The 12,603-nt window shown below is 38.0% G+C and overlaps 1 protein-coding gene across 3 annotated transcripts in view; it reads left to right on the top strand.

Annotated features, from left to right (window-relative positions):
- The window catches only part of LOC140486385 (transducin-like enhancer protein 1), a 117,925-nt gene that overhangs the window by 31,689 nt on the left and 73,633 nt on the right, over positions 1-12,603 (top strand). For 2 of the 3 annotated variants that reach the window (XM_072585457.1, XM_072585466.1), the window contains exon 7: positions 12,232-12,436. In XM_072585457.1, the coding sequence (XP_072441558.1) occupies positions 12,232-12,436 (205 nt within the window). Of the gene's footprint in view, positions 1-11,708; positions 11,742-12,231; positions 12,437-12,603 lie in introns of all 3 variants that reach the window. The other variant, XM_072585447.1, reaches the window with a different exon arrangement.

Genomic DNA, 12,603 nt, shown 5'->3' with positions numbered 1-12,603 from the left:
TGTGATGGTCAGGTTCAGTTAATGCATCTCTGCTTATCAGGAACCTGCAAACATGACCTTCTAAGATTTTGCTCCAAAGGCATTCAGCACTAAAATAGAAATGTTGGTTTTCAGATTCTTTGTATTGAGATTGACAAAGTTTTAAAATTAATTTTTGGGGGCCCATGGGTAATACTGAAAAGACATATGATTTTCTGGTTGCGATGAAAGCATCAAATCCTCACAAGGACATTATTGTATAAGGTAATGATTTAGGAACGGTTAACAGTGGAGACCACATTAAGCCTTAATCAATCTTATGCCACATTGTCTGGGGTGGGGAAAGGTAGAACATGTTAGGATCTCGTGGAGTAAAGACCTATATTCACAGGTCGTCTCATGATCTTGGTGACAATATTTATCTGAAAATTGTAAATTGTACCTGACTGTTATTACATAATAAATTACATATTTGTTAATACAAGACCCTCTTCTTGTTAACATTCAGTTGATGGCAGTGAACTATCCCAACCACATGTTACCAGTGGTTGGTATTGCAAACTAAAATATGACACAATGATCAGCGGTATGCATCATTGATTTAATATGACATAATTACCAGCAGTGAGGTTAGGAATTTGATTTGGGTGTAGAGAATGAATTATGACCAACTCAGAAGGACTTAAAGCTGTAAATTTAAAGAACTACTCACTCAGCCAATCAAAGAAACTGTTGAACAGCTTCAGAGAAAATCCTGAAAATATTAGTAAGGGAACAACAGCACTTAATGATTAAAAGCCTTTTACTTCTCATCCTGGTAAGGAGGGTAGAAGCAAGTGTGAGCAAGAAACTAGTCACAGTTGCTAGTTACAGATCTGTTAGGTGGTGAGAATTAGGAAGTGGAGTCTAGATCAGAGGTTCAGTGACTACATATTGAAGATGAGTAAAGATGAAAAATTCCTGTTGGGCAAAGAAATATTTTTGGTTGTGGTTCAGAATAGCTAGTCTTCAATATTAAAGTGGTGGAGCCACCAGCATTAGGGATTAGATTAGATTCCCTACAGTATGGAAAAAGGTCCTTCGGCCCAACAAGTCACACCAACCCTCCAAAGAATAGCCCACCCAAACCCATTTTCCTACCCTATATCTAGCCCTGACTAATGCACCTAACACTATGGGCAATTTAGTATGGCCAATTCACCTGACTTGCTGTACATCTTTTGGATTGTGGGAAGAAGCAAGAGCACCCGGAGGAAACCCAAGCAGACGCTGGGCGAATGTGCAAACCTCACACAGACAGTTGCCCGAAGCGGGAATTGAACCGAGTCCCTGGTGCTCTGAGGCAGCAGTGCTAATCACTGAGCCACCGTGCTACCCTAAATCCATTGTTTTTATGTTCTGTCCAATGTATATGACTCGTACCGTGCCAAGAAGATACCCAATGCACTACTCTAGGAAATTAATTATCTAGCCGACTTGAGTTTGATGGAACTGTATGAGAATGGACAGCTCATTAATTTTATGTTTAAGTATCACTATCTTATTAGATGTAATACCGTTGGAAGAAATAGAAGTTAGAGCCTACAGAGATTAAATTGCTCTTGAGATTAAATATATTCTACAAGCGACACTGCAATACAAAAGGCATAAGATATGAATGTAATAGATAGATAAGGAGGGAATGTATATGTAAGAGATAAGAAATTTTACACATTTATTGACTTCAGCATTTGCATGTTGCTACAAGAGATTGACTGACTGGTTACAATAGACAGTGAACAGGTCAAAAGAAAGTAACTTGTGTCAATTTGTTCAAAGATGCACTAACTAGATCCAAAAGCAAGCTGGTGAACAATGGTTAGAAGGTTTCATTGGGTTGCTTTGACTGATGGCAAGTCCAAGGAGAAGAGACAATCTATTGAGATTAGCTGGAAGGCATAAGAAACATGCTTCATATGGGTGAGAAGAACTAATGGCCAGTAAGCCAAAATAGGCTCAAGTAAATTTGAGAACAAAATCTGAGAATTCTCTGCTATTTTTGTATTGTGTTGAAGGATGGCCAGACCAAATATCCAGTGAGTTGGGTGAGGACTTTAAGCACTGATAGCATTTCACAATTCTGGGTAATTTGCTATTCTAGATGGCTGGTTATCCTTGTTTTGCTTTGGGAAAATATCTTGCAAAGGATGCACCAAGGACATTTTAGGGATCGGCAGTTGCATGTCCAGTTCAGTTAGTGGTATGGTGCCCAGAGATCTCAATAGAGATTGAACATTGGAAAACAGTCATGTCATCACTGAGGAAAACAGCATAGTTTGCAAATCAGAATGAGCAGTACAATTCACTTGATCAATCTTTAACTGAAATTCTTCACAAACCAACACAGCTGGTGAACAATAAGTAATAGCAAACTTGAATTTGATGCAAGATGATCAAGCTACACTGATTCAAGAAGAATATTTCAATTCTTTTCCTTCTAAGGAAGAATTATCAGTACAAGAGCCAGGTAAGCAGCTATGTTCAAAGTGCATGACTGAGGAAGTGAACATGTTAGGTTCAACAGTAAGACAACCAAAGGGCAAATTAAGATGTTTAACTGATTTACAAGTTGAAGTGAAGAGTTTACACATTACAATACAGGGATTTCTGCAGTTTGGGATGAAAGATTTACTTACACAGATGGAAGACAGGCTGCATGCTACTCCCTGGATGTCAACACTGTGTTGGGATGATCAACATTCACAGGTTTAGGACATGGTCAAGAAAAAAAACTACCTACCACAGTGATAGAGGATTTGCTTGACTCAAATATGGGATTCTGTATAAAAGAAAATACTTACTTCAACGGAACTGCCAGTTTCCATAAGGAAATAATGAGTTTTAATGTTCCCCCAGATGATGTAATGGGGAAATGGCCTGATCATTCAGGGAAGAGTTCTGCAGAAAAATTAATTCTGGACATTAAGGGCTTTCCATGTAAGGTAATTGGCTACCTATTTAAATGTAGGACCAAGAACACATCTAAGGTCAACTCTCCTCAAGTCAAAGACCCATCAAGTTTTCAGTCCAAAGAGGGCATTCTGAAAGAATTGCAACATTTCCAGACTGCCTGACATTGTGTAGTCAGATGTTTTAGATATTTGTGAGTTTAATTTATATAAATGAATTATAAATGTTGACTATGGTGGATTGCAGGGAGACAAAGCTTGGGCGAAGGGTGGAGGTGGAGTGTAGTTTTTATAAAAGATCATGGTTCTGAAAGTGTTATTAAGCTCCAATCAATCTAGTCATTCCGGCTTAATTAAAGATAAAGTCGTCATCTTGGTATCTCATTGAGTAAAGACCTATAACCACCTGTTTCTCCGTATCGTTAGCAGCAATCTTTACTTCACTAATGCGACTTGTAGAGGACTGTATGATGCAATAAACTACATAAGCTCTATCTTTATTTAAGGTCAGTGTGTCTTGTTAAAAATAAGTTGGTGGCAGCAAACTACCCAAACACAAGTTGCCAGTGTTGATTTAGTAACCTAAAATCAAGTACTGCAGTCAGCAAAGCAGATTTTCTTTTTTCCAGTGACTCCTTTAGGAGTCAATTAAGCTTCTTAGACAGATCCTTCCAAACGTGCAACCTGCATGACCTAGAAGGACAAGACCAGCTGATACATGGGAACATCTCCATTTGCAAATTCTCCTTCAAGTCACACATGATCCTAGCTAGGAACTGTAGTCTGTTCCTTCAGCGTTGCTGGGTCAATATCCTAGATCTCCCTCCCTAATAGCACTGTGGGTCTCCCTGCACAAAATGCATTGGTTCAAGAAGGCAGCTCACCTCCACCTTCTTAGGTACAATTTTAGCCATGCAATAATTGCTGACCTATTAATTTATTTAAAAATGGCTTCTACAATTCGGTAGTTTCATAGCAATTTTCTGTAAACAGGCTACAATTTACCAGATATAATTGAGTTTTACAATTGATAACACAGAAATTGGATTCAGACAATCTGGATTGTTATTGAGCAACCTAGTCATTTTATTGCCAAATCTGTAGTGCATTAGGTGGAGAAAAAAAGTTTCCTCAAAGAATTGAAAGCCCATTTAATTCAAAATTTAATATTTGAATTTCTTCTCCAAAAATTGTACCTTTGAACCACTCTCGACAAAATAAATTTCATTCAACTTACTCTCGAGTTGCCATCAGCTATGAGATATTTCCATCTTGGCATCTAACAACTCTAATGCCTTGAGTGTGAAATAAAACTGAGAATAAACTGTCATTTTGAGTTGGTGTTGCAAAATCACTTCCTAAATGCTTCCCCAGGACAAACAACAATAGTCTTTTTTTTATTATTAACCTCCAACCAGTTGTTTACGGCAGACTGTGATAGGAAATTCAATGCATCCTAATCTTGTGCTATTTGGAAATGTAAACAGAAACTTGCTAGCTCTCTTGAATATTTGAAATCTAATTAGTGTGAACCGATATTTAATTCTGCATCCCTCAAAACTTGAATGCTGGTTGGACAGAATTAATCCTATTATCCACAATTCTATTGGGGAGACAGATCAGCCTGATGCACTTGCTGTTTGCAATGTAAAGTTCTATTTTCTTTCCTGAGTTCTAGTACTGAGGAGTTATATGTCCACGTTCTAGCTATTTTTATAAAGCCTGTTGTTAATTGCTGTCAGTTCAGCTTGCTGTACATGCATCACTGCTTCTTTCAAAGAAATTGGACACAACACTTGAGTAGTGAGCAGTAGTAGTAATTGGTAAGAGGACAAAGTTGTTACTTGGGTTGTAGTGAACATAGTTCTAAATGGCATATGTCCAGTTTTTAATTAAGTGCTAATAAGCATGCTTGGTGGACCATAGTGCATACATCGACTTGCTTTGTTTATTTTCTTTCCTGGCTTGCAGCCTAGCGTTAAAGTTCTCAATTATTTTGGGCACGAAGCAAATTTATATTAACTTGTTTAAGGAAACCTGTTACTGTGGAGTGGTGTTTGATGTTCTAGTATAGCTTTTTTGTTAATTAACTCATTTAGATATTGCCTTAAATTCAGCTGTATTTTGGAAGTCATAAACATTGCAATAAAATTTAAAGACTTAGTTAGGATGCTTCTCAATCTTTCACCAGTCTGCATTAATGGACTGTGTTACTATCATGTACTATGCATTACTTTGTATAGCTAAATTGTTTATCTGAGGAAATCTCTCAACTTCACATTTAATTACCTGTTGTGGCCTGTTCTTGTACTGAGCCCTGCATGTAATAGGATATAGTTTCTGTTGCAGGCACAGTCAGTGACTTGGGACCAAATTGTACCTGTTTCGAAAAGTGTACCTGCCTTCCACTCTCACATTTGCAAATGAGCAATCATAATATCTGCCATGACCCTGCAAAAACCAGACATAAAATATTCTTTTTTTAAAATGGTAACTTGGAAAAATTTGATAATGGCTGGCAATGGATTTAAAATGAACAAAATAAACATTTTAAGCTGTATCTAAGCATTGCCTGGGTAATCTTATTTGAAATAATTGAAAACAAAAAAGTAAAAAGTGTTTTCTGGTTGGACTGTGATATGTTGGGGAGTTCTTTAACAAATCAAACAAAAAAACTTCCAAACCTGACCTGTTGGTGCAGTTGTGTCCATTTTCGTTTTGGAGCTTTAGTGAAAGCTTGCAAATGAGTGTGTAGTGTTAATGTCAAAACCTGGTGTGAATTATTTCTGTCCTGAATAGTAGTCAGTCAGGAAATTTGGTCATTGGTCTCATTGGGATTCTATACATTTATATATTTTGTGCTGACTTATGGGACAGTGGGATACAATGATCAGTTTACGGAAAGTCATAATAAACGTTTTGCTGCTGGGATCTTTTGCAAGGGGATAATGTATGAATGGATGTGCAGTCACTGCATATGGTAAAGCTTGAACAAGGTTAGATACCAGGTTCCTCTATCTAAGATAAGATGAAGTCAGAAATTCCACAACACTAGTTTATAGTCCAGCACGTTTATTTGAATTCTCAAGTCTTATTCGTCGAGTGAAGGAGCAGTGCTATGAAAGCTTGCATTCAAATAAACCTGTTGGACTATAATCTGGTGTATTGCGACTTCTGACTTTGTCCACCCCAGTTCGTCACTGGCACCTCCACATCAGAAAATAAGATGGAAACCGCTAAAACCATCCTGCTGTTGGAATAGACATCCCTGATGGATTTAGAGGAAGTAACAAAAGCTAGACTGCTGGAATTGGCAAATGAATTCAAAATAGAATTGTCTGCCAAAGTTCAGAAGGGAAAGAGAATTGAAGTATTGGCAAATTTTATGGGATTGTTGGAAAACCAGGAGGGACTAGATTCACTCGTGATGGAAATGATTCAATTAAATTAAAGCAGAGAAAAAGAGAAAGCAGTTCAAAATAGAAAAGGAACAAGCTTTTGAATAAAATAACGGAAAAGGAAACTATAAAAGCAAGATATGAGAAAATGTAAAACTGAGTTTCAGAGAGAAAAGGAATAAGAGGCAAATGATGAATATCATCTTTCAATTCTAACGAAAAAGATGCTAGATTCTTACAAAGGCTGTAATGATGAAGACTTTTTAGTCATAATACAAAGTCCAATAGAGGGACAGGATGTCGAAGCATTCTGCCTGTCATTTGTGAAAATAGCAAAAGAAATGAAGTGGCTAAAGGAAAGCTGGATGGTGCCCAGTGCAAAGCTATTTTTCAGGTAAAGCACATGAAGTCTATGCATCACTGTCCGAAAAGATTGCTATGGACGATGACACTGTAGAAAGGCAACTCGGTTTGTATGAGTTGGTTCCTGAAGTGCACAAGTAAAAGGTTAGAAGTCTGAGGAAGAAAGCTGAATGAACATATATCAAATTTAAAACAGCAAACCAAAGTAATTTTGAAGCTCTCAGACATTAAAATCTCACCTATTTTTGCAGTTAGAACACATTGAGGACTAAGGGTTGCAACTGCTAAATAAGCAGCAACTAAATAAATGGCTGACATAAAACTAAACTGCTTTTCAGTTGTCCTCATAAATTTGAAGGATAAAGGATGCGAGAATGAAATGAAGACTAGTGGCCAGGATAAGAAAGACTAGTCTGAATGCCCAAAATCCCCTCAGCTCAGAAGAATAGGTGCTGAGAGTGGAGGTGAAAATAGGTGCTGAGAGTGGAGGTGAAAATAGGTGCTGAGAGTGGAGGTGAATGCCTAAAGATTTCTGTTGTGATATTGTCAGGCACCTTCACATAGAATGCTAGGTGTTGAGTGGGAATTCTGTGGGTTGTTTTGCAGTTGTTAGTGAGCTTTTTTTAACTCATTCAGGGGATGAGGGCATCACTGGCTAAGCCAGCATTTATTGTCCACCCCAGACAACAGTTAAGAGTTAACTACATTGCTGTGGCTCTGGAGTCACATGTAGTATAGACTGGGTAAGAATAACAGTTCCCTTTCCTCAAGGGCATTAGTGAACTGTTTTGTTTTCCCCAACAATCGACAATGGATTCATGATCATCATTAGACTCTTTTTATTCAGATTTTTATTGAATTCAAATTTCACCATCTGCTGAGGCAGGATTTGAACCCAGGTCCCCAGAATGTTACCTCAGTCTGGGTTAACTGTCCAGCAATAAGATGAGGTTGTCACTTCCCTTAGTCCTAATAATAAACTCGAGGAAATACCATCAATCAAATTGTAGCTTTAATTACAGACAGAAAATTAGAGGTAAGTATTGCCATGAGTGCAGGAGAGGTTAATAAGTTAGATGAAAGAGTTAAAGAAGGAGAGAGAGGCCTTTTTTCTTTAAATGATACAGTCAAACCATAACTCTATTTAGAGATTCTCAAGCTCTCTTGCTGGAGAGGGATATATTTTCCTTCCAGAGAATGGCATTCATTGGCGGAGATTTAATAAACTGGGTAAGTGGAGAGATGCCCTGTTCCATTGTAAAATAAAAAACAATTGAAGTGTAGCTTGTTGTCCAGAACAATGAAAGGAGGAGTTGTTATGGGCGGCGCAGTGGCTTAATGGTTAGCACTGCTGCCTCACAGGGTCCCAGGTTCGGTTCCAGCCTCCGGCAACTGTCTGTGTGGCGTTTGCACGTTCTCCCTTTGTCTGCGTGGGTTTCCTCCGGGTGCTCCGGTTTCCTCCCACAATCCAAAGATGTGCAGCTTGGGTGAATTGGCCATACTAAATTGTCCATAGTGTAGGTGCATTAGTCGGAGGGGGGGCAGCTTACTTTTCGGAGGGTCGGTGCAGACTTGTTGGGCTGAAGGGCCTGTTTCCACACTGTGTAGGGAATCTAATCTAATCAAATAACTTAGGGATGGAGTTGAGTTAATCTCTGTAATGATTTGGTGATAGTTCAACTGTAATCATGAAAGCCCAAATGGGGTTAAAGTGACAGAACAATTACAGGAATAGGTTCTTGGTACTACTTGATCACATGGTGACCAAACCAACCCTAACCATCATTCATTTATAGAGATTAAAGTTATACCAAAAATAGAGGAGCTAAAACTTTCTTAAAGAATGTGGATAATTCAAAGGAAGTGCTTAATAGCATAGAAAATGGATCCAGAGTTAAATAAGTTAATACTCTGAGGAAATGGACACACCCTCAAGTACCTGTTTGAGGAAACAACACTTACCCATCAGAGAGATACCACCCAAATACTGTAAGAGTTACCGCAAGTAGTGCATGAAAATCCTATACAGAGTATATTAGAATATGGAAAACCCAAGCATTGATAAACGGGCATTTTACCTGGCCAACTTAAACTTCCAATTAACAGTGTAATCTCATACCAAGGTTCTGAGTTTATGCCTTCAATTCTTTCAGTAATGAATGAGCAAGTTTGGTTATAAAACTGTTGAAGTCTACTGTCTATCATTTACAAACATGTGCTTTGGAAAGATACCATCCGCTCTCAAAAATCATGATTAAAGTATATTGTCATGAATGCCGACAGGATTAGGACAAAGGGCTAGATTTCTTACTCATTGTTACCAGAGATACCCAAATGAATTTTCTGGGTTTGGCCCATTTGAATTGATCTGTATCCATTAAAGCTGTTTAAGAAGACTTTTTAAGGCAATAAGAGAAATTCTGACTGTTGGATTACATGTCTGTGTTTCTAGAGAGATTGGCAGGAGCATCGAAAATGGCACAAGAGCATTTGGAAAAGTCACAAACAGACTGCAAGAATGGGCAGACAAACCTGCATATATAGAATTTCAAATAGGAGAAAAAGTGTTAGTATTGTTACCTTTTAATAAGGTTAGTCTCTGAAGATGAAATTCAGTGCTACATGCAAGTTGATTAGGAGAATTACACCAATGACTTACCTAGTAAATATTCATGATAGCAGGAAGAAAAAACTTATGTCATGGTGAACATGTTAAAATGATCTCCTTACAGGGAGAAAGATGAGAGAGCAAGTATGCCAGGTGGTAAGAGTACAGGACTACGGCAGATTCACAAAGAATAAGGTTGGAGGAGAGGTAAACCATTCACAATACAAACTTCCAAAAATTTGACTACTTAATGTTGAAATAGTGGGACAATTAGATAATATATATGGAGAAAAGACAACAGGAAGACTCAGTAAGGTTACTTATGAAATTCAAGAAAACCTGTGTAGTTATGCTGGATATACTGTATTGGCCAGATGTGATGTGAATGTTGACAAAGCAGTACTGATAAAATTTCTCTATTATTTTTGAATGAAAATAGAGATTCAATATGTGCTGGAAAATCCTTTGTTGAAGATCACTGTTATTGGTTCCTAAACTGGATGTGTTCACTAGATATTAAGTACTAGAGATTGGAGAAAAGTAAATGCAGTAACCAAATCAAATTAATTCCCAATTCCTCAGTGAGAAGGTTATATTGATAAGGTTGGCACTGCTTCATTCCTTTCTAAGATTAATCGATGTAAAGGGTACTGACAGGTATCAATAACTTCAAATGCTAAAAAGATTTCAAACTTTGATATAATCCATTTGTTTAACCAATTTTGAGTGATGTGTTTGGGTCTAACAATCTCCAGCTATGTTTCAAAGACTTGTGAATTAGGTTGTAGCTAAAGTACCTAGCTATATAGTTTATTTAGATGATATTGTAATCAGAACTTTCTCACTAACGGCACTGTGGGTACACTTGCACTGAATTAACTGCAGCACATTCTAAAGGGCAACTAGGGATGGGCAATAAAAGCTGACCCAGCAAGCAACATCCATGCCTGATGAATAAATAACAATTTAAAAAAAAACACTTAACACCTGGGGCAAGAAGCAAAGCAACTAGAAAACTTATATGTAATTAAACTTAGCTGGCTGTGTAATAAATCGCACCAAGTGAATTCACAAAATTGAGGTTAATTTTCCTAAACATGCCTGTGCCTGAGATAAGTATTGAAAGCTTTGATGGAATTCCCCATTCCTAAAATTTAAATAGAAAATCATGATATTTCTGGGAATGTGTAGGTCGTATCAGAAATTTGTGTCTAACTTTAGCACAATAGCTGGATCTTAACAGATTTGATATGGAAACAAGCAATGGTGGTATGGTCAGCAGAGTGCTGGAAAACCTTTGAGAAGCTTTGGGAATCCTAATCCTAATAAGTGAACTGGCATTGATACAACATGGAAACGACATGTTATTCCTGAAAAGCCGCCTCCTTAATATCTCGGGGCTGTGCCAAAATTGGGAGAGCTGTCTCACAGACTAGTCAAACAGCGGCCTGACAATTGTCTGAGAGTCTGTGGGTATGACTATATCTCAGACAGCGCAATCACCATTCTTGGATATGTCCTGTACCAATGGCAGGACAGACTCAGCAAAGTGGGAGTTGCCCTTACAGTTAGGAGGGAGTTGCCCTTAGAGTCCTCAACATTGACTGTGGACTTCATGATGTTTTATAGCATCAAGGTAAACATGGGCAAGGAAACCTTCTGCTGCAAGGAAACCTTCTGCTGATTACCATATACTGTATTCCCTTGTCAGATAAGTTAGTACACCTCCATGTTGAACAACAGTTGGAGGAAGCACTGAGGGTGGCAAGGGCATAAAATGTACTCTGGGTAGGGGATCTCCATGTCCACCATCGAGTGTGGCTCAGCGACAGCACTACTGATCAAGTTAGTCGGGTCCTAAAGGATGTAGCTGCGAGACTGGGTCTGCAGCAGGTGGTGAGGGAAGAGGGCAATACATACTTGATCTCTTCCTTACCAGTGTGCTGGCTGCAAATGCATTTGTCCATGATAATATCAGTAAGAATGACCACCATACAGTTCTTATACAGACAAAGATCTGCCTTCATATTGAGAATATACATTGATGTGTTATGTGGCACTATTACCATGCTAGTTGGGGAGGCTTTTAATAGATCTAGCAACCATTCGGCACTGTGGGCCATCTGCAGCAGAATTGTACTTCGCAATCTGCAACCTCATGGACTGGCATATTCCCTACTCAACCATTACCACCTAGCCAGGCATTTTTGAAACATAGGTTTTCATTTGCAAGTTAAAAATTGATTATTAGATCAGATACATGTATCAAAAGATCATTTGTCTCATGTTACTGCACTGACTACAGTTTTACACTTTCCACATTACCTAACCAGACACTTTACATTGCATTGGAGATTCACTTTTTAAAAATTGCACTCTAAAACTACTTCTGTTGCATCTCTTATTTTGCAGACTATCATCAGCAAGCCACATACAAACATTTATGTTAGTAAATTTTATTTGTTATATTAATATGGAATTTGAGATGAGGATGATTTATAGATACCATTTCAAGTGTAATGTTTAATTCAGAGTTTGAAGTTTGTAATCAGAATAGAATTAGTGAGAGTAAATGTTTGGCCACTTCAAGAGTAAAGTATATCTAATATAGACTTAAAAGGCCTGGTGCAATCTTTGCATCTAATCTGTGTGGTTGTTTATCGCTTGTGTGTGTTTGAGTTGTAATCTTGCACAGATACAATCAAAATGGACAATGGTTATATGTAAATGTTAAGCTATCATGGCTAAGCACATAGAATGGTACCGTTTCTGTTAACTATTAGTTGCTATAGTATTTTTTTACTGCAAATGTTACTTGTCTTTTGTTGCTGAACTTTGTGTAAAGAGCTCCTCGCTGAAATTAACCATGCTTTGTTTCATTTCTTCCCTCCATCTTGATTTCCTGGCAAATCCGTGGTGGTCTTAATATGGACAGCAACAGCAACTTCAAGCTCAACATCTTTCTCATGGTCATGGACCTCCTGTGCCTCTCACTCCTCACCCTTCAGGACTTCAGCCTCCATCAATCCCCTCACTTGGTAGCAGTGCAGGCCTTTTGACTCTATCAAGTGTTTTGGGTGGACAGCCCCACCTTTCTATGAAAGATGATAAGAAGCACCATGAATCGGACCATCACAGAGGTGAGAAGCAAGGCAGGCCTGATTAGAAACTTTTTGTGAATTTCAGTCCATCACCGCTACATTTTCTTTTTGGTTTCAAAATCGACACAGATGCAAAAAAATGTATAGTTAACCAATTGCTGAAACAATCAGTTTTTGTTTATATCCAAGATTTAAACTTAATTTTG

Source organism: Chiloscyllium punctatum, chromosome 2 (genome assembly GCF_047496795.1).
Source record: "Chiloscyllium punctatum isolate Juve2018m chromosome 2, sChiPun1.3, whole genome shotgun sequence".
Classification (NCBI taxonomy): Eukaryota; Metazoa; Chordata; class Chondrichthyes; order Orectolobiformes; family Hemiscylliidae; genus Chiloscyllium; species Chiloscyllium punctatum.
This window is presented reverse-complemented; position numbering and strand designations above follow the sequence as displayed.